The sequence below is a fragment of the Alligator mississippiensis genome, chromosome 1, assembly GCF_030867095.1.
Source record: "Alligator mississippiensis isolate rAllMis1 chromosome 1, rAllMis1, whole genome shotgun sequence".
Lineage (NCBI taxonomy): Eukaryota > Metazoa > Chordata > Crocodylia > Alligatoridae > Alligator > Alligator mississippiensis.
Window position 1 is genome coordinate 191,049,286 of NC_081824.1, and position 23,275 is coordinate 191,072,560.

Genomic DNA, 23,275 nt, shown 5'->3' on the forward strand with positions numbered 1-23,275 from the left:
AATATCTGTGTGTCTTCTTCTGCTTTCAGTATATTAACTGTGTGTCTTGTTCTGCTGTGAATATCTGTGTCTTGTTGTTCTGTAAATATCCATCTGTCTTCTTTTGCTGTCAATATATTATCTGTGTGTCTTGTTCTGCTGTGAATATCTGTCTTCTTCCACTGTGATTTTTTTTCTATATTGTGGGTCTCTGTGTATGTATGTGTGTGTGTGCACGTGCAAGCAATCTGTGCCTCCCTGCACAGTAACAGATAATACTGGCTGGGAAAACACACCTTTCTTTTTGCAAAGTTTCCAAAAAAAGAGCAAATATAAATTCAAAGAAATAAACTGAATTGTAATACTAATAATAATTGAATAGAATAGCTAAACTAAAATAAGCTAAGCCAAGCTAAATCCTCACCACTCCTTCATAACAAGAAAAAGGAGCAGGCAAGTCTCAGTCTGAGTGTTCCTCTCTCTCACACTTGCTGACAGGGAATGAGCTGCAAAAGGCACAGAAGGGCTACAAACAAAGGCTTTTATGCTGTTTCTAGTCCCACCCCACAGACGCTGCCATTGGGAAGGTAGCCAGGGAGAAATCCTTCTCACTGGCTACCTACAGACATCAGTCTTCCCCGCCTGCTCCCCCTCCTCTTCTAATTGTGCCTCAAAGTGGCCGAAGTGGGTCTGAAGCATCCGAAGTGGAACCGAAGCGCTTCTGATGCCCCCAACCCACTTTGGATACCTTTGCTGGGACCCCGCTTCGATCTGGATGTGCCGCTTTGGATGCTGAAGCATCCGAAGCGGTTCCGGATCTGAAGTGCCTTTCGAAGACTCGCACAGCCCTAATACCAGCGTGCATCTCTGGAAATAAGCTCCAGGCATATATCATTACATGCAACACCAATAACTTTTAATCAATACAAACACTGTGATGCTTACCCATCTTGTCTGCGGTGCTTTCAGGAACAGAAGCCCCAGTGATTTCAGGAACAAAAGCCAGCTGGTAATGGGGCTAGGGAACTGGGTTCTGGATTAGGCTCCTATGTATTAAAAAGCTCCTATCTGTCAGACAAACAAGGTTCCTTGGGTGAATTTGATATCTTTTACTAGACCAACCCAAATGGTTGTAGAATGGTTATTAAGCAAGCTTTCGGGTTCAAAAACCCTTCGTCAGGCTAAGGAAGTTTCAGCAGTTGGTGTGTGCTCTTCCTGGATGGAATATTTTCACACAAGGGATCGAGGGTTGTGCACTCCTTGGTGTCATGGCTGGATCAGACAAACTGCAGATTGATACTGGTGGCTTGTATCAAAGTCTTATCCATCTGCTTACCATATGGACAGGTGTCGGGAGTGCTGCTAGAGGTCTAGGTTTTGTCCTTTGCCTTCTTGTAAGTCATCTTCTTATCCTCTGTTTTAGTAAAGCACTGCATCGTGCCCGAGTTGTGACTCTGCTCAGCCATTACCTTGCTGACTCCCTCAGAAATGTAGCTAGGTCTGATCCCTCAGGTTTCTTCTACCTGCCCCTTTCTCCAAAGGGTGGGGAGGTCCAGGACTTCAGTTCAGGGCCTGCTAGAAGCACAACCTGCAGGTATTCCCCAGGGCTAAAAAAAAGTAACCTTTGGTTTGCTTTGGTAGGCAGGCTGACTCCTAGAGCATGCAAGCACAAATTAACAGAGCTTGGCTATGCACGCTGTTTAAAAAGGGAAGTGATATATAGTCACTGCAGCCCCAAAGCAGTAGAGATCACACAGGTAAATAGATGGCTGGTGGAGACAAGATGCAAAGGCAGCTGAAGGACTGCCAAAATCATTTGGAGCACATGTGCAACTACATGGACATTACTATGATGCAACATACTCTGACAGAACACTACTGCTGACTCCAACCAAAGTATAAACGTCACAACAATCTACCAGACACATCACTGTAAGGAACCATAGTGTATGGACACAGATCTTTTTACACTCATGAAACTTAGTTTACAATGGTGTAAACAACCCCTTAATATTAGCCCCTTTTAAATGATCTTTTCAACATTTTCACATTCAATGGATACTCTTTCCTAATCCTCTTTTCCCCCTGACAGGACCTCCCTTAAAATCCTGTACCAACAGGGTAGTAGCTGCTGATTTTTAAATATTTTCAGTCGTTCAGGTTTTGAGACCAAGAGGGACTCGAATACTAAAGGAACTAGTGCAGGGCTATCAAATCTGTTGGTCCATGAAAAAAAATCATTAATTTTGTCAGGAAAGACCTGCTGTAGAGGGAGTGCTAATACAATTTAAACTTCACAGGCCATAAGCCAAGTTATATTAGTGTATTATTTGTTCAGTGAACTTTAATTTTTCAGTGTCACTATGCAATAATATTTAGAAGTTTTCCTGAAGTCACATGTGACATTGATGTCTTTACTTTAGTCTTTAAATGTATGTACTGTTACTCGGGAAGATATATCCATTTAAAGAGCAGTTGAGCCACTTCTGAAAGTAGCCAATCAATGATACTGTTAGTTACACCATTAATCTGAACTTGTCTAAAGATGAAAGGTGTCACTACCTGTCTTAACCTGTGATCACAGCTTGCCAGGAATTTTCAGTACTCTATCATGTCTCTAACTGAACCAGGTTCTGCTTAGGACTTCTTTGACTCCCAGGGGAAGGCATGGAAAGCCAGTAAGTCCTTCAGGAAGTGTAAGTACTTTTGAGGACTTCTGATATCTCTGTTGCTCCTCTAGGTTTTGGTCCCAGGGCTTAAGCATACTGAGCTTATGCAATATTAAACATGAAATCCTGTACTGTTGTAGAATACAACATGTATAACACCATGTTAGTTATCCCATATAACAACACACCATTTCCCAGGGAACATAAGCTGTAACTGAATACTTCAGAGAAACGACCTGTCTCCTACTGGATCAATAGTTTTACACCCAAGATATCAAATTTCCAAGGGCAGGGATACAGATACCAAAGTTGTATTAGTTGTGCTACTATTGACTGTGGGAGGCGAACCACAGGTTCAAAATGGGAAGCTGTCTAAAAATATAGCCCTCAAACTTAAACAGCTCAGTCATTTGCAGCATCTTATTTATACATATCAGATCCACTAGAACAGATGATGTTTTTCTTCCCTTCTGAACCATGATAGCTTGAAGTGACATCCCTGAAAAGCTCTCATGCTTGGGGCTGTCACAAATTGCTGCAAGGCATAGGGTTATGACAATCCATCAGCAATAAGATCCAGCTGTAGGTGAGTCTCATCTGTGAGCAACTGGGACTCATCTAAAACATGGAGAAACTTACATGAACTAACAGTTTTGGTGTTGGTTTTCAGTGTACTGTGGTGAGACTGACCATGAAACTCACAAACAGCAAAATCCCATGTGTGTGCAAGCCCCTAGCATCAAGCCTCTTGAGGGGAGTCAGCTGAGAAAAGCAGCACACCTGGTTAGCTCTCAGATCCCTTAATGCAAGGAACGCTCTGTTTTAATGAAGATTTCCATTGGTTCCCTATATAGTTTCATAGGCTGAGCATCCTCTGCAAGCCACAGAGGGAGCAGTATTTTGGCAGCCCCCATGGGATTAAAATAGATCACTTGGTTAACAAGTGTCTGTGCACCTAGTGAATTATTTGTAGTTGAGTGACTGACAGCAGAATGAGCTACTACAATCCTGTTGGAGGAAGAGGGCATGTAAAAGGGAACACATAGTTGGAAGCTCTGACATTCTGTGAATATCAATCTCTTTACTCATCACAGCTACTTGAGGAAGCTAGTTCCAGAAAGCTCTAGAGGACAACCCACAAATTAACAAATGAGAGAAGCAACTGGCTCAAGGGGGCAGAATCATCAGAGGATGCTCATCTTCGGAGGTATAGGGAAGTATGCAGGGGCGTAGGTGGCATTGTGCTATTGTTATGATTGAGTCCACTGTAGGTTTTTATAGCTAATCTGTTTTTCCTTTGACCCGTGTTAAGCAGATTAGTCCAACTAAGCTGCTTTTAGTTCTCAGATGTGAAACAGATGCAAGCAGTGCTTCACTCACCATCTGTAATCAATGCAGAATTAAAGAAGAAGCCACTTTGCATAATCTTATAGACATACAGGATGGCATGTGCATTATGTTAACTCAAGCCAAGTGTGGTGGTAGTAGTGCGGTGGGGGGTGGTTTTGAGTGATCATGACTAAAACATAGTTTTCAGATCCTTGCCTGTACCTATTACATCTGTACACTGCAATAGGTAATTGAGCCTGCTGGCTATGGAGAACTGCTCTGAAAAACAGGCTGAAGTTGTTTTACTATCCACAAATAGCACATGACTTCCCAGGTGCCAAGTTCACTATCAGGTGCCCAAATTCTAATTCAGTGTACATCAGTGACAGTTAACATTTCCTTGCTGCACATTTTAACTTACTGGATAACAGTAACTTTGGACAGTCTAGGGCTATCTGATTGGTTTTCCTAGGCTGCTGGCCGACATTTACTGATTTATAGGGTTGGGGTTTCAGTAGTTTTATGCCCCATTCTCCACAGTGTATGCCCTGCCATGCCACACGTGTATGACAGGTTGTGCAGTTTGGGGGATGGGGCATAACAGTCCTCAAGTTCCAATCACGCAACTGCCAGTGTCAGCACGGGGAGAGGTACCTGCAGCTGGAGAGCAGGAAGCTTCCTGCTCTCCTGCACACACTGGGCATGTCTACACAAGATGCTTACCGTCACATTAGCATAGCTTACTGTGAAGTAAGCATGTGTGTCTACATGCGCAAATGCTTATTTTGCAGTAAACTTCCGTAATACTGAATAAATTTGCTACCTGCAAATGCAGGTAGCAAATTTACTTGGCATTAGTAACAGCACCATAGCACTCGTGTAGATGCCTGACTGGGAGCAAAATCTGCTCCCGGTCAGTTGTGCACCAGGGGATGGGAGATAGCTCCCTGCCCCCAGGAGCTACCTGCAGCCAGGGTGGGCTCTGCCACAGAAGCCTGGCTTGGGGACTATGTCTTCTGCCCTGGCAGCAGGGAGCTCCAAGCCCCCTGCTCTGAGATCACAATCAGGGAGAAGGGGCTGGGAGATCCTTATCTCTTGGCCTGAGCTCCATGGTTGTGGGGCTCAGGTTGGGAGACCCTTATTTCCTAGCAGTGGCCGCATGGTCATGGCGATTCTGCTGGGACTCCCAGCCTAAGCTCGGCGACCATGGACCTGGAGCTGGGAGCTCCCTGTTGACGGGGCCATGGGAGCCTGTTCCCTGCCCAGGTCTGCGAGTGCGGAGCTGGGGGTGGAACAGGCTGGGGAGCTTGTTCCCCCCTCAACTCTATGCTCATGGAGCTGGGCAGGGAACAAGCTCCTCAACCCCTGCCCTGCATGCTCGGGTGGGGACAATGTCCCCCTACCCCAGCAGCAGGGAGCTTCCAGCCCCCCACTCCCTGGCCCTGGCTAAATACCCGCCTACTTTTTTACATTCCCAGGCACCAAAAGCCCAACATCAGGCAGAGGCTCCCCAGTGCTGGGCTCACAATGCTCCCCAGAGTGCAGCTGAAGGTGGGGGAGCTCCCTGCCCTATGGGGGTCTCTGCACAGTGCTGGTTTAAAGAGGCACCTACACATGCAGTGGAGGACAGGGAAAACTGCATTTCCAGCTGCCAGTGCCAGGCAACTGTTTAAATAGGTGAATAAAGCTGGGGATGGGGGAGCTTTCCCCATCCCTCACTTCATGTGTGGGGCATCCCTCAAAACAGTTTGTCAGTGGGGGATGGGAGAAGTTCCCCCATTCCCAGCTGCTTGTGCGAGGCACCTTTTTAAAGGGGCACTTCCAGCTGGGGATATGTAACACAGCTGGGGATGAGGGAGAATTCCACCCCCTAACTGCAGGGGCTGGCAATTATTTCAAGCAGAGGGCCACTTACTGAGTTTTGGCAAGCGATGGAGGGCCACATGTCAGGCAGCAAGGGGCAAATAAATATTAATTTTCTAAATTTTTTAGGGAACCCATGAGCCAGATAGAATGGCATGGTGGGCTGTATCTGGCCTGCAGGCCGCATTTTGCCCTCCCCTGCCCTACTGCTTGCATGGGTGATCCTTTAACTCAGTAACTGCAGCTGGGGATGGTAGAAGCCAACCCATCCCCAGCTACAGTCATAACAACGTCTGAAGATAAAGCAGGAGGCAGCTGGGTTTAGGACCTGGAGCTGCCCCCTATCTTAACTATTAACTGTTGAGAGAGTTTTGTCTCAGCCCCCAGACTGCTTCATGCCAGACCCCAATGCTCAGGTGAGCATCAGGATTCAGCACCAGGCAGGCCTATCCCAGTTCGGACCCAGGCTGTCCCGTCTGATCTTCATGATCAAGGAGGGCTGTGTCCCAGACCCTGGAGATGCCCCGTGCCCTGAGGCTCGCCAGGAACCAGCCCCTTAAAGAGCCTTTTGGGGGCTGTAAGGCAAGGTTCTTTAAGATACTGGTTTCTGATAAGCCTGCATCCTGATGCTGACTATCAGCATCAAAACCAGTGCAGCCCCCAGCCAGATTCAAGGCGTGGGACTGCCCAGGTCCACTTGCTGACAATCAGCTGACTGTTAGCATCAGATAGGTGCATGTTATCTGTTCAATGATGGCACCATACAAACCAGCCACAAAGATGCTACACATTTTTTGAGCAATATCTTTGCAGTTGGGTTTGCAGTTTTATGGTGCCAGAAATCCCATAGACACATGCCCAGCTGCTATTTCTGGCAATATTAACACCTGAATCATGCCAAAAATACAATGTGTGCCAGAGGTCCTAGTGTTTCCCATACATTCTGTTCAAGAGCCACAATATATTATTAATTCAGAAAATGAGAAATTCTGTTCCCTCCTGACTTCACCAATTTTTAAGTTTAAACACTGAGAATTTTCCAGCCAAGGAAATGTTTCCTCTTCATCTCTACATTTCCCTGTGGTTTATCACTTACTAACTAATCTGTTTTCTTTGGTCTGCAGCTATAAATCTCCGTATAGCTTCATCAGCTCTAGGAATTTCATAAACAAATCACTTGTAAGATGGCACCTGATACTGCCACTTATGATGTACTTGAAGTCCTGCTGCATCCAAACTCTTGTTGGTAGTGTCTTAACAGGATGGGGGGGGGGGGGGGAAGGGAGGGAAAGGGATGCATTTGGGACCTTCACAAGCGTAGATGAGGAATATGAGTCTTATTATAAAAACCCTTGAAATGAAAACAGGTGCAGATGGTCACTAGAGTTGCTCTACAGAACAGAATCTAGAATCCTATCAGGAAATATATGGATTTGGTTCAAAAACATAATGTAGTGCATGCTGATGTACATTAAGTGGAAATTGATGGGAACTTACACACTTCAATGAGGGAGGACTGCCCCTAGATTGGCTTGATAATAGGAAATTTTGTAGCAGAAAAAAAAATAAATCCTTAAACACTGATAGTGAAAGAAATATATAGATTTACACCTCATACATTGAAGAACCCACTTAAAAACAAATTTAAAAAGCCAACCTCTTCATGACTCTCTGTAGATTACTACCCACTCTCCATAATGATGTCCAGGTCAAGAGACAGTGGTCACAATTAACAGGTATTGGCTGAGTTCCCCAATGATACTTCAGATGCAAACAATTTTATTTTGGTAAGACCCTATGGTTAAAATTTTCCATAATTGGCATTTCTCCATAATTGGCTTATTACTTGCTAGAAAATATTTTTCTTTACATATAACAAAATACAATTCTGCCAGTCATATAGATGCATGTCATCCTTCTGTACAGGCTTTGTTGGTTTTTCTTCCATTTAGAACAAAACAGGAAACACAATTAGACAGTACAAAGCACAGGTACATATACATACACACGAATCTTACCCTGGAAGGAAGCATGGTCCAGATGACTTACAACGCTATTGCCATATCTTAGAATAAGAGATGTTTAGCAAACATACAAAATGCTAATCCCCCTATATTATAATGCTAAAAAGTTTAGAATCTAAGCTTATGTACATGGCTGGAGGACAGTCTTCCACCTTAGTATTCATTCTGCTTAATTACAAAATTTAAAAGTGGCAGACAAGGTTCTTGGGTAAATGTGATATCTTTTATTAGACCAACTAAGTAGTTTGAAAATGTTTTCTTTGGAAGCTTTCGAGCACAAACACCCTTTTTCAGACATAAGGAGAGTCTGCTGTTGTTTTGTGTTCTCCTGGATGGAATAGAAGCCAATGTGCAAAATGCAGGCCTGTGAAAATGCAAATGTGCAGCAGTGAGGATGGGAGAAGTGAGGACAGGTATGAGATAGGTAGGTGGGTGGGGGGAAGTAGGGAATGTTGACCAGGTGATAAAGCGTAACTGATAAAATGCAGGCAGGTTACCTGAGGTTATTAGATGTCAGGCAGGTTATAATGTGCCATAAATCCGCATTTAGTCACAAATCTGTATTTGTGCCACAAATTTAGTGCCACAAATCTATATTTAGTCCATGATTTCTTGTGTCCAGTAGATTTATGAAGTGAAGTTTGTTGTCTCGTGTATGAAAGGTGTTTTGTAAATTCTCTTTGAGGATTAGAGCTGAGAGATTGGAGAGAAAGTAGTTGTCTTGTGACAAGTATGGACCCACAGGTAATTGGGTATTTTTGTCTTTGATAGATTTTCAGCATGCATTCATTCTGGTGCACAGTTGTTTGGTTTTTCCTACATATTATCCATCAGGGCATTTAGTGTACTGGATGAGATATCTTACATTTCTGGAAGTGCAGGTGTAAGATCCAGGAATGGTGATGGTTCTGTTGTGCAATGTAGCTATTGTGGGAGAGGTGGAGATATGTTGGCAGGATCCATTTATATTTCTTGTCCCAAAATGGCCTGGATCCATTCGGTGTGTTTTGGGCCATAGGAAGTCTGTTTCTGATGATGAGATTGGCAAGGTTCGGTGCTTATTTAAGGGCTAGGATGGGTGGTTCTGGGAAGAGCTCTTTAAGAATTGGGTCGTCTTCTAGTATGGGTTGCAATTGTTTGAGGATCTTCTGTATAGATTCCAGTGTGGGATTGCATGTCATAACTAATAGCGTGCGATTGCTGGGGATTTTCTTTTTGTACTGCAGCAATTCTTCATGTGGTATCTGGGTGGCTCTTTCAAAAGTGCAATCTCTCTCTGGAGGAGCATCCTTGATGACTGAAAGACCTCCAGGGCTTTCACTCCCCTGGAACCAGGGGGATGATTTGAAGTTTATCTTTGTTGGCTAGAAGGCAAGAATCGTCTCTTCTGTCTTGATAGCTGTAATCTGTAGCGATAACAGGAGGATGAAGAGAATTGAGTGGACAGCTTCTGGCAGCAGCAAGAACTGTTAAGCTTCCAATCTGGAGAAGGTATGTACACTCCAAGAGAGTAGAGATCAATAGTTAACCACACAAAACTGAAAGGCCACCAAAGAACAGGACTTTCTTTCCAATAAATCCAGCTGAAAGGCTAAGGCTATGGATCAGGCCAGTCTTTAGGGTCAGTCCCTGTAGTCAGTCAGCGGAGTCCAGAGACAACATGACTACAAAGGTGTTGCTGAAAATGAGCCTTGACACGTGTTTCCTGCAGCAAAGGACCTGATGCTTCATGTATGTTACTCACAGGCTTCCTGGACCACAATGGAGAAACAAGAGATTGTAGTGTAGACAGCCTCAGGGAAAACCAGTGAGACTTCTCTACATCCTGATCATCCATCAACAAGACCCAAGGAGGATTCAGAAAGAGAAATCCCAAGAGCTGGCACTGAGGGTACTTTTGCTGATAGAAACTGCAGAAAAGGAAATGGTGCTAACAGTCTGGATAAATATTATACTGAAACTCAGTGGGCCTGTAACTCTAGTTCCTGAAGAACACATAAATCCACAGGTGCCATGACATCAGACAGCAACAAAGGCAGAACTATGACAAGTAGATGGGGCAGAGTGGATGTCTACCTCTGCGATGCCTCAGTGAGGCTGCTGTTGAAGGGTCTAGTGCTAGAAATGCACAAAATGCCAGGACAGTCTCCAGATAATCTGGTGTCAGTGTGGCAGAGGCCGATGTTGAGATGCTCCTTTGGGGACCTCCTACTGACTCCTGATGCCAGGGGAAATGGTTTTCTGGACCCATATTTTAGTGCTGAATTCTTGGTGATGAAATGTATCTGAGTACTGTCAAGAACCACTTAAGGATGCAAAGTCCCAGGAGAAGGTGGCCTAAGGCAGATGGGGAATACTTTGAAGAATCCCAAAGTCAGGAATCTGGCATAGAGGTCCAAAGCCAGCCTTTGTATGTTGACTGAGCAGGTAATCCTGGAGTCTTGCTTCACTCTCCTTCCTGGGAAGTAAAAGTTCTGCAGGATTGACATTTCTCTGCAATGTGGGATTCACCCAAAAAGTAGAGATACTTCAAGTGCTGGTGTGGATGGACATAAGACGGGCAACGTTCAAAGCCTGAGGATCTAGAAGATGTAAAAAGCATAGTTTTCTCTGAAGAAGTTTCCTAAACTAGAAACACAGGTGTTTTTCTTTTAGTTTTGTTTTAAAGTGCCAATAGGCAGTAAAGTAAACAAAAGAAACACCACCACCAACTACAAAAGAAGCTTACATTAACCTCCCCCTTCCTCGTGAAGCCCCACCCCTACGCACACCTACATAGTAGTAATAAGGGGAAAAAGCTGAAATCCATGAGGCTAGTAGAGGTACACTGTCTCCAGTAATGGTGGAAAAGAACTGAGGTATAGATGGTTGGGGCTGCCTTTTAAGCTCTTGCTAAAGAGCACAGGGAGGACCAAGGTACTACTTAGACAGACCATAACCATACACATGCTGCTAAGGCAAAAAGGCTCCAAGCTTAAGTGAATAAGGCACTTGTATACTCATTGTGGAACACACAAACAGACAAGTATTTAAGGAGAATTTTTGTTTTTGAACCATGCAGTGGGAGAACAGGATGTGTGCTGGGTGGCATTTCATTATAATGCTTTTTAAATTTAATCCAAACTACAAGGAGGACAAAATAAATTCTTCAAGGAACATGATATCTGCATAGTAAGCTACTTATTCAAAATGTATATACAGTTTTGAATACTGGTTATAAGAATTTGTATCTGCTTCAAAAATACAAAACCGTGGTTCTACTTCAAGCAATTTGTTCACAAATCAAAATAAATTTAACTGGCTTCCAGTTTTGAGGATTTTGTTTTTAAATTGTCAAAATATACTTCATATGGTATATTTTCCTGCAGACAGAACATACATCCAGTGTAAAAAAACCTGAATGTATACATTCGTTGTGATAAATCTTGTGCAATAACCTGCTACTGATCTTTTTCCTTTTTTCTTTATGAAGTTATCAAACCTGCATACAACCATCAATCCGCAATGTACATCTGATCCCATTCAATTCCAACTTGAGAGTAGCAATACAGGAATCCAATAACGGATAGTGTTGCCCAGGGCCAGCCTATAAATAGAAAGACAAAACTAGTCAGAGAGTAATTAATGTAATTGCTGAATGCTGCATGTGCAAAGAAATACAAAAAGAATAGAGGTTTGTGCTGAATCCATTGTGGGGCTGTATGGCTGTTTCCAATGACGATTAACCACTGGAGTTATAGCTGCGTCATAGACTTTGAAGCCAGATCTGAGGTCTTCCAAATTTAAGGCTTTGGCCCGTTATGGATCCAGACCATCCAAAATCCTGGTGGCACTAGATGAGAGGTTGGGGGGGGGAGGGGGGAGGGTGTTTTGTTGGGCTTGTCTCTATTTAGCATCCAAAAATAACCTTCCCAATTAAATAGCTCTCTCATGAACTACAATTTTGCTGTTGGTCTTTCTCCTCCTGAACTGATCCCTAATAGAAAATTTGCACCTTAAATTAATGATGGCATCTCCTAAGCATTTTGTCAGTTTCAGAACAATCTGCAGGAAATCTTAATACTAAGATATTAATATGAATAGTAAAATGTGCTTTAGATTGGGATTATCTTGTTTTGTGCTAAGTGCTGTATAAAGACACACACAAAGACAGTTCCAACCTCAGTTAACAATCTGAATGATTCCTTTTGTTTGCTGACCCAATATTGAGCTAGTTGCCAAATACTTACCTGTATACTTTCATAGAGGGGTGGAGGCTAGAATTATTTCTAATTTATATTCTCTTTAATGAAAGCAATGCATTTGTGAGAGATTGTAAATACAACTGTAGGGAGTACCTGCATTGAGAAATGAACTGCAGATTAGGAATCACATCCCAACTAATCCCTGTAGACACCTCCACCCAGGGCAATGCAGTGCCTGAAATGTAGATGACTTGCCTCAGAAAGGTGATCCTATCAACAAAGTTAGGCTGTGTATAGGCTTCCTATATAGTGAATGAGGAGAAGTATGTGCATCCTGAGTGAGACTGCCTAGTTGATTAGCCAGGAGGTGTCTGTGGGCAGCCAACAGGAATGCTAGACATTGGGCAAGTCTACATGTGTATTTATGCGCACCTAAACAATGTGCCTTTGCTTAAGGCAATTTAGGCGCATGTCTACACGTGGACATGCTAATGTGCATTAAGGTGCATTAAATTTAGGCATGAATAGCCAAGCTGCATTAGCGCATGTGCCGACACACTAATGCGCATTAAAGTGGTGTCTATCCATTGATGGACACTGCGTTAATGCGCATTAGTGTCTCTACATGTTCACTAATGCGACTTAGCTATTTGTGCGTAAATTTCATACCTGCTTTATGCAGGTATCAAATTTAGGCTTGAGCAGCTTAAAATCACCTTTTTTAAGGCACATTAAGGGTGTGCATGTGTAGATGCATGCCCTTAATGGACCTTAAATTGGGCTAATGCACATTAAATGTTAAATGTGCATGTGTAGACACGCCCATTGGGTGGTATCTAAAATTGCCTCCTTGGCCTTAGTGGCAGAGGCAATGAAAATCTAAAATCCTCCCCTGAATAAGTCTTTTGGTCAAATTTTCATAGCAGCACTCATTGATTCTCCCCCAATGCAAGATACAAATTATTAGGGGTGTGTGAAGCGGGCTCTATTCGATTCAGATTCAGCCGAATCAGGGACAGTTATTCGCTTTGTTGATTCAGATCACTGTCCTTGATTCGATTCAGCTGAATCCAAATCTGAAGATTCAATGCTAATTTGGAGAATCAGTGTTCCGGACATAGACACAGCTTTAAATGCAGGGGCAACATGTAGGGGGTGAATGTAGGTGCACATGCACCCCTTTGCGTGGCGGTGCACCCCCTACATGGCGGGTGGTTGCACCACCATGCCCCCCAGCTGCCGAGGGCACGAGTCGTGCATGTTTAAATATTTGTTCTACATACCTTGAGGTAGCAGGTGTGGCTCGTGATCGCTGTGATGCTGGGGTGCATGGAGTGTTCCACAGGAGCACAGGGGGACCCTCCATGTGCTTGGTGGCAAACCCGGAAGTGGACCGGAACTACTTCCGGTCCACTTCCAGGTCTGCTGGGGAGAACGGTAGGGGGTCCTCCTATGCTACTCTGGCTCAGGAATTGGCTGCAGGGGGACCCCCCCACACCCAGGAGGCAATAGTCACTGAGCTGGGGATGTGCAGGGGGGCCCCCAGCGTGTTCCCCAGCAGACCCAAAAGCGGACTGGAAGTGCTTCTGGTCCACTTCTGCGTCTCCTGCCGAGCATGTTGCGGAGCCCCCTGCACTTCAGTGGGACACTCCGTGCACCCCAGCATCACAACATTGACAAGCCACTGGTACCTAGAGGTATGTAGAAAAAGCATTTAAAGCTGTGTCTATGTCCGAATCTTTCTGAATCGATTCGGAGGGTTCCAATTCAATTCAGAGAGATTAAAGGGTCCTCTGATTCAATTTGGATTCAGAGATTTGCCCTCCAAATCGGCCCAAATCTCCGCTGAATCAAATCCGGGACTGAAGTTTTGCACAGTCATACAAGTTATCTAAAAACATTTATATCTTATCACATGAATAACATGGCTGTATTGGCACCTTGGGTAATGCTAACAAGCCTTTTGTGTTTTCACCATCAAAAATAATCTGCTCAGAATAGTATGCAACTTTTACCTATAATGGTGTTAACTTTCAGAGAGCTGCATCGTTTCTCTTCTCTAGCACATTTTTTGTCTGTCTTGTTCTTTTTCTCTCAGTCAGGTTGGGAAGTCTAAGGTAACTGGATCTAGCGTTATCAATATTACTTCCTTGTGTGCTGCTTGCTACAGAAATCTTTTTATTTTTGTGATCCCTTTTTACTCCTTTTTTTTTCTTTTCTTGCCCTTTCTGTTATCTCAGTATCACAAACAAAGATGTAGGTCACCATATGAGGGACTACTCTGCATATGAAAAAAAGACATATTCTGTTTCCAGTCTCAGGAGCTGGATACACCCAAGCATGTGTTCTCCTGTCTTGTTGATTTCAATGATATCTTAAAAGGAAATGTGTTTGTAGGGTTTTAGAAACTGAATCCCTTATGATAGTGATTCTCAAACTAGACTCAAGGCATGCCTCAGCCAGTACCTAACCTTTATTCATCCTTTGACTACAGAAAAATACTAGAGGAATTCTTCTGTTGCACAGACCTCTGAAAGACCAGAATAGGTCAGAATGGTTTTGATGCTACGGATTCCTATTTGAAATCTCTGGGTTAACCTTGTGAACCATGTGGTTGCCCATCTACATTCCCTGGTTGAGAATCACTGCTTTAAGGGTTCTGCACAATTCTGTGGTAATGGGCATGCCCTCTGTAGTCATAATTAGATAGGAGGAGGGAGAAAGGAGGAGAACTGCAGGAAGGAGACCACTGAGATCTTCTGAAATGTCTTAACTGCAGATCCTGCAAGAATTTATTTTATAAATTGGGTTTAGAGCAGTGGTGCCAGATGAGCAGCATGGGGCTGGTCTTTGTGTCAGATCCCACATCAAGAACCAGTCCACAGGTCTGCTCTAGCATGGGGTCAGCATGGGGGTTCTATCTTATCAGTTCTAGCCATGGCATGGTCCTGTGTGCTAGTATAATCTAACATGCATAGATAGCTATTTCATTTAGCCTTTGGAACTCCTCACATGTCCAGAAATTTGGCAGTAGGGAGTGGTGGCAGCATTAATTGCCATCCCTTCAGAACCACAGCAATTAATGTTGACACATCTCCCCTGCTACAAAATTTCCAGACCTGTGGGGATCCCCAGGGGCTGCATGACACAGCTCTGTGGGCCAGATCTAGCCCATATGCTGTAGGTTAAGCACCACGGATCTATACCATTTTCACCACTGAGATATCTATAATGGTGTGAATGAGAGCAACACAGTGGAGTTACATTTGTGAAAAACTGCTTTCAATGAGAGGAGATTCACCCAATAAAGCTATCCACTACAGCAAGCTTTTTGGTACATGCTTGAGAGGGATTGGGCACACCTTTATGCTCCCTTTGCTCAGCTGACTAAGGGAGGCTACTTTCTGTGCTTCATGTTAAAGGAAGCATTCCAAGATTTTGCAAGTACCCTCAAGCTCAAGCGGATCAAGCACCCTCAAAGTCTACAAGGCCTGTGTACCCCAGAAGGCACAGGGCTCAAACAAAGGCCAGATACTGGGTGGTGGTAGCGGTTACCTGAGGCTTGCAGGTGTACTCCAGGAAGGGGGTTGGCCTGACCTAGGCAACCCAAGGGAGGCACTTGAGGGTTGGTTTTTGGTCTAGTACAATGTGGCGGGTGGTTGAGTGGAGGAGTGCCCCCTACTGGCCCTCTCTATCTAGGAATTCCTCTGAAAGAGCAGGGCATTAGAAAGCATTAGAAAAGCCTTTATATGGATTTATATGGGCCTGATTGCCTACTACCTTAACTTTGTCTCTGTGTAGTTCATTGAGTCAGTACAGTTACAACAGCATAAAGCTGAAGCAATATGGGGTGAATCAAGCTCAGTGTTTTAAATGTATTTAAATGCTGCAATTTAATCCCAGAATCTTTTAACAAGCCATAACCTGAGAGCAGTTTATTAAATTGCCTCTTCTCTCCTAAATGAGATCAGTTTTTTTTCAAACTTCTAAACATGAAGTCTGAGCTAGAATTTAAATGTTAATAGATTTAAATTGTGTATCATACCTACTATAGCTTAGGAACATTATTCATTAGAATTGAGTTACACTGCTTAGCAAAACTTAATAAAAACTATTAAGGTTCTTACCATTTAATTAAAACACTGTCCTGCCAATGGTAATTTATAAGTTAGAAATAAAACAAAGATATTTGCTGAGATAATCACCATGATGGCAATAATAGATAGAGGGATTGAGAGGTGCAGGTAAAGAGCTAGCTGAGAAGTTCAAAACTAGTGCTCCATGTTCCTTTGATCATCATTAGAGAAGCTGTTGTTACAAGCTAAAGGGAAGATATGAAACAGGAGAAATAAAACGGGAAATGGAACAAGTGAAAATCATTCTGACATTGGAAAAATACAAATAAGTATTCTTGTCTGCCATGAAGACTGCCCATTTTTCATCTTAGATTAGGTAGCAGTTTTCAACCCAGAAACTCAAAGTACACTACAAAGGAGAGTATTCTCATCACCTGAGTTAACCGAGGAGGAAATTGAGGGTTTCCAGCTTAATTGCAAGCACATTGACATTAATGGAAAAATTTGACTGCAATGGGTTTTCTATCAGGCCTAAGAGCCAAATTTTTAAAGGTAATTGGAAACCTAAAGATGCAAGTAGGAATTGTGTGGGATTTTCAGAAATGCCTAGACTCCTAACTCCTGCTTTTCATTCCATCCAGGAAGAGCACACACCAACTGCTGAAGCTTCCTTAGCCTGATGAAGGGTTTTTGAACCCGAAAGCTTGCTTAATAACTATTCTCCAACCATTTGGGTTGGTCTAATAAAAGATATCAAATTCACCCAAGGAACCTTGTCTGCCTAGACTCCTAACATGCACTTAAATCAATAGGAGGTTGGCACTAAGATGATTTTTTAAATCCCAGTGGTCTTACCTGCACATTTACTAGGGCTATGCGAAACTTCGGTTGCTGATTCAACTCGGAGGAGGTTTGGCCCGATTCGGCAGTTGAATCTCTGAATCCAAATTGAATCAGGAGACCTATAAAAAGGTCTGAATTGATTAGGAGTCTCCAAATTGATTCAGAGATTCAGGCAGTCCCCGCTCACCGCCACAGGGAGCTGGACCCAAGCTCTGTGCCAGTAAGTAGGGGCCGGAGGGGGGGGTGAAGGAGGGGGGAGGGGGACCATGGAGAGATCCCCACCAAGCCCAATCCCCTAGCCCTCCTCAGTGCCCTCCAACCCCTGCCCACTCTCCCAGTCTCGTGAATGGCTGCCCCACCTGGCCCCAGCATCCCGGCACATTAAAAAAAAAAAAAAAAAAGCCCTGCACTCAGTGGCTGCTGCAGCAGCTGTTGGGGCCTCTGGGCTTGTTGCAGAGCTCCCCCATGCAGTGCGGGTCAGTGAGGATTCCTCCCTCCCCCCCCAAAAAAAAACCTGGCAGGAGCTGTTGAGTGTGGGGCATTTTTTTTTGTTTCTGTTTTTAGTGCCAGGACTCTGGGGCCTGGCAGGGCAACCATTGACTGGTGGGCTGGGAGATCAGGCAGGGGATAAGCCCCGTTTGATTCGGAGATTCGGCCACGGCCAATTCAGCGGTGGCTGAATTTCCAAATCAGCTTTGGCTGAATCGATTCAGGATAGTGATTCGAATCACCAAATTGAATCACTGATCCCCAGATTGGCCAAATCTGAATTCGAAGTAAAAACTAGCCGCTTCAAACAGGCCTAATATTTACCTACTTACATGCCATTAAAAGCCTGGGTCTAAGTGATTTTCTTTGTCATCCAAATACTGCCCTCATTTATGCTCATTCAGGAGTCACTCAGATGTAAATATGTAGAGAATTAGGCTCTTGGAATTAGAAGCCAAAGCCACACATAGACTCCGTATCCCCACTTCCAGTACCCTTGAACTGCTATCTTTTTGTCTATTAAAATATACTGCGGATCAAGAAACAAAGAGCACTTGCATTTCCTAAGTTTGTAAAGAAGAACAGATTTACATGAACAAAATGCCTAGCAGTCCATCTGGAATGATATCATCACTCAGTTAATTTTACTCTGACCTGTGTGTCATCATGTAACCTTTATAATCAAATAAAAGACAGACAGTTTGAAATATTCTCTTATAAAAGTCATTTCAAGGTTGACTTTGCCTTGCTTAAAACACTTGGTCCTTGTAAACCCAGGCAGCCAAAACATAATGATGTACTTGATCTAAATTCTAAATGGAATGACTGTTCTCACTCTTATTTTAGCACTGTGAGTTATGTTTCTTCCTGATTTCTTTTGTTCTCTTTCATTCTGACCTTACCTCCAAAGGTATTTCCAAACATTGTTATTTCTGATTTTTGCCCAACAGTCTTTTCCCCTAAAGTTATAAGGTTTTGGTTTGAAGAACCAAATAGAAAATCTTCTAGTAGAAAATATCATTCTGTGTATAACCTTTGCCAGTTATCCATTCAGAACTATACCTGCACACAGTTTGTATCTGTATCTCTACAGAAAATGACAGAGAAGAAAAAAACCTCAGTACAATGTTATTAAGGTTGCAAAGTCAAGCACCCAATCATTAGGAAAAGACAGATTTAGGACCTGTGCAACCCCAGGTCACCCTCTCTGCCCCATGTAATTACACACTGACAGCCTTTAAATATTTGATTTCAGGTCAGAATACCCATTTTGATGTGTGCATGCATATTTTCAACTCCTTTCCCCTGCAAAATAGGAAAAGTGAGTATGACACTAATGGGTAGAGTCTGCAACTTAAGAGCATTCATCTACAACCTATATCCACACAAGTCCATGTGGTTTAGTCAGGGATGGTCCTCCCTTGAGCAGGGGGACTAGATGACCTCATGAGGTCCCTTCCAGCCCTACTTTCCTATGATCCAAGGATCTAAAGTCAAATATTTGAAGTCAATTGGGCTATTCTTGTTGGTAAGGAGCACTTTAGGGAGGAAGGTTCACAGGATGAGGGCAAAGTTCTATATTATTACAGGCATATGTGTAAAGTAAGAAACACATTTTCTCTGTGATGTGAGTGAGAAGATTATTAATTTATGATAACATTTAAAATCATAGCAACAGCCACTTGCATTTTAAGGTGGACATGAAGGACTCAATCTCTCCTGACAAATGCCTTCCATAGCTTCAAACCAACTTTACAAAGATGTTGCTCTGTTAAGGAGTGCTAATATGATGGCCAAGAAGCTAGCTGGTTTGCCTTGCTTAAAACTTGACACATGCATTGCTACCACATAACAAATGAGAAACCTGTGCTCATTCCACAGATCCTGGTTTTCTCTGTTTAAAAATTCAAACTTCTCTGATAAAAACCCACACATTCTTTGATTAAAACCCCCAAATCCATGTTTTTCTGCAATTAAAATGAAATGCCACTATACATACACACACACGTATAAGTTGAACACAATGTTTTATTGAAATATTTAGAATTTTAAAGCAATTTAGAAGCCAACCAATGCCCCAATCACTATAATAAAATACATTCTAAATGCCTATAAATATTGGCATTTGATTTGGGGTTTTTTATCATGGAAAAATCACAGTTCCCTCTACCCCCTTCACTCACCAGGATGCAGGTCTAACTGTGGCTGTCCCCCTGCTGCATTGTGGTACCCCTCACTCCCACGCCACAGTCCCCGTCCTGTCCCCGTCCCCCCCCGCACCTGCCAGTGCTCCTTATTCCTGGCCCCCAGCCCCTCAGCCCTGCCAGCACCCCTCACTCCCAACCAACAGCCCTCTGGCCCTGCTGGTGCCCCTCACTCTGGACCCACAGCCCCCTGGCCCTGCCTGTGCCCCTCACTTGGCAGGCATGTACACGTGGTGCCCCCTGTCTCTGATCACCCTCCTCCTGCTCCCTATAGCCCCTTGCAGCCTGGAACTCGGCCAGCCTGCAAAAGGAAACTTGCAGTTTCTTGCGTTTTTCTCCTTTAAAGGGGAAAATCCACAATTTTCTCTTTTAAAAGAGAAAATCTGCATTTTTCTCTGTTAAAGGAAAAAATCTGTGCTTTTATATATTTGTTGCAGTGAACAAAAAACCCCGATCCCTGCTCATTACTCAGTCACACCAACGCCACCTTAGTAATTCCAGCAGCAACTATTCTCAAAGGAGCTCCTGCCCACATACTCCTCACCTTTCCCTAGAAAATGCTCCTGAAGATCCTTGCTAGGGAAGATATGAGAGCACACATCTAAAAATCAATGGATGCATAATACTCTGACCTTCGGTTCAGGGGTGTCAACCTTACACTTAGGGAGGTTGTATTCAATCACAGGTCTCAAAATGCTGGTTATGCCCCTATCATCTTATTTCAAATAACCAGAATTACTAAATATTTTGCTTGATGTCCAAAATGACATCGTCTCTATAATGATGGAGATGAAAGGCTCAATCCTGGGAAGTGCTGAGCATCCTCAGCTGCAGTCAACCCATAAGAAATGAGGCCATCATTCTCCTGCCACAATGACTTGCCACATTTACCCAAATCCAAGACAATTTCAAATGTAAGATGACCCCCCAAATAATCAGATGCCATTATACAAATGGAAAAATGATAAATGTGTTATAATTTTCTACGTGTAAAATCTAATTTTTGGAGGGTCCTCATAAATTCATCTCCTCCAACCACTGCAGGAGGGAAAGCAGCAACAGGGTGGCAAGTACTGACAGGTGGCAGGTGGTGTGGCTGTCAAGTGACCTGACCTTTCCCCCCAGCACCTTGTCCCCTGCCTCCTGTCTCCCCCACCACTTGCCTGTGCTCCTAGGTCCCCTCCTGTGGTGCCTGCACTCCCCCCTTACCACTTGTTCCCCCTGCTTGGCCCACCCTTCTTTTTTCCCCAATCCTGCTGTCACTTAGTTTTCATCATGGCTCTGGTTCCAGCCCCGCTTCTGGCTGGGGCACAGAGCAGTGGTTTCAGTGGTGGTAACCCTGACCTCAGCCCCAGCACTGGGTCAGAGCCAAAGCTGCCGTTGCTGCCACCAGGCCAAGCCAGAGCCAGAGCCAGCGCCAGCGCCAGCATGTGCACTGGACCCACAGCTTGGAGCAGACCCAGAGCTGCAATGGAGAGTAAGTAGCAGTGGGGAGGAAGAGAGGGCAGAAGCGATGAAGAGCAGGCAGTGGTAAGGGGAAGGAAAAGGGGCAGAGACAGAAAGAGGGGAGGTGGCAGTGCCAATGGAGGAGCTGTGGCTGTAGCAGCCTCCCCCCCAGCCCTTATACTCAAATCCAAGATGAGGGGCTCTCCCCCCATGTGGATGGGGGGAAACTTCATCCTGTATTCAGATAAATATGGTACTGTTCCCCAGAATAAGGTATAACAGCTAAGAAGGCAAGGAGGCAGGAACTACTATTCAGGTTACATTTTCAAAATTCCCTAAGTAACTTTGGTGCCAAGGTCCAACTTGAAAAATTGACACCAGCACTTACAGTGAATAAAGTACCAGCAAAAACAGCATTCAGACCTAGGAAGACCTGAAGATAACCTCTCATTTTGCTGGACATTTGAAATGGGTGACAGAAAATGGGGATGGTTTTTTATTTCTGTTTACAGGTTACCAGACAGACCAATCCTGGCAGCAACTTTAATCTCTTGTCACAGCACAATAAAAACATATCACACAGATACTGTAAACAGTATTTCCTTTCTGCATACTACTACTTCATTAAAATTGTCTGGTGATTTGAAAAAAGAAACACATCTTGTCTTTCAGCTGTGTTTCCACTAAAAAGACCATAGAGGATATAAATGGATGTATTTGATTTATACAAAGCTGTTCTACCAGTTAGTTGTGCATCAGATTTTTCATTCATTATGGACAGAGAGGAACCTGTGGTGATGATGATGGCAACGGCTGTGTGGGTGTATTCAATAACATGTAGTTGGGAAACAAACCAGGTAGCATGGATAAATTACAGATGGTGCTTTCCCGTATTGTGTTAGCTTAGCGCTGAATCCTGCCATGCATCAGAACTGCATTCCCTTTTTGCTTTCCTCCTGCCAACTGTGATGACATTCCAGGCTATAAAATACCAGAAAGGAGGCTGTGAGGACACAGGTCAGCTATTCACAGTGCTTTGGGAAAATCGTACATCATCCCAAGGTTCAGCTCTGTGTTTAAAATGAAGAAGGAACAAAGAACATTTCTCTGTTTTTTCTGTAGTTTCATCCGGAGCCTAATTAAAACAATCCCAGGCAAAGAAGGCTTTCATCCTGTGTTTATAAAGACACTTGTGAAAAGCATTCATTTGCCTTTAAAATAATTTTTTGCAATGAAGAGCATGCAGATTACATACAGCCAGATTGTGTACCACTGCAGAACACCCTCACACTCATCTAAAAGGGCTTTGTGTCCTTAATCCATTTCCTCCCTCTGCTAAATTATGACTTCAAACACTGTCACAATTTGCTGGATTGTGTCTATCACAGCTGGGCTAGCGGGGGTGCTTTTGGGTGTTACTGTGTCAATGGAAAGGGCACAGAGCAGCTTGCATTCTCTCTCAAAAATTTTGAAATACATTAAAAAAACCCAGATGCTTTGGAAATCTCCAGCAAAATGTAACACAAAATTATTGCAGGGAGTTCTGTTCCTAGGTGTAATGTCCCTTTGTTATAACTGAAAGAAAAACAATGGTAGTCATGGAGCCAGTAAACTGATACATTATTCAGGACCCACAATAAGCATGACTTTCATACTGGCTTACCACATGCATCCTACTTATGCAACATTTCTAATCACATTCGCTAGTGCTATAGTGTTTGCTGAATGCTTCAGTGGTTTAATGAACCCCTACTTGCTGACAGCCTCATTTAGATTGACACAAAATTTCACCTCAAACCCAGAGTAAAATTTGGGAAGTGGGGAGGTGAGAGGAATATGCTGGCAGGTGGTTGAGAATGGGAATTTTTATATGGAGGTAGGCCCTGCGTATATTAAATACATTTGTACCAGTAGCCACATAAAGTACTTCATCCATCTGCACAGGCGTAGCACATCTGCATTCAAGTAAACTCCACTGATATAGTTCAATCAGGGTATATTTTCTTAATGGACACTAGGCCTATATAAACATATAGCTATACTCAATCCCACCCATTTACAAATGTATCATTTATGCCAGTCGACCCCCTGCATCCCATCTGAAAGTTGTGCTTGGTCTGAAGTGAAATTGCACATTCAAGTAGGTTGTGACTATCCAGCCACAGTACA

At 43.6% G+C, this 23,275-nt stretch overlaps 1 protein-coding gene across 7 annotated transcripts in view; it reads right to left on the reverse strand.

Annotated features, from left to right (window-relative positions):
- Positions 1–7,599: 7,599 nt before the first annotated feature.
- Positions 7,600–23,275, reverse strand: part of HHAT (hedgehog acyltransferase) — a 384,776-nt gene continuing 369,100 nt past the window's right edge. For 4 of the 7 annotated variants that reach the window (XR_009457284.1, XR_009457282.1, XR_009457276.1 and 1 more), the window contains 2 exons: positions 11,302–11,450; positions 7,600–10,446 (listed from right to left, as the gene is read on the reverse strand). Coding sequence is in view for 2 of the 7 variants with exons in the window: in XM_059718178.1 (XP_059574161.1) it covers positions 11,359–11,450 (92 nt within the window). In the remaining 5 variants the exon portion in view is untranslated. Of the gene's footprint in view, positions 11,451–23,275 lie in introns of all 7 variants that reach the window. The other 3 variants (XR_009457281.1, XM_059718178.1, XM_059718174.1) reach the window with 3 other exon arrangements.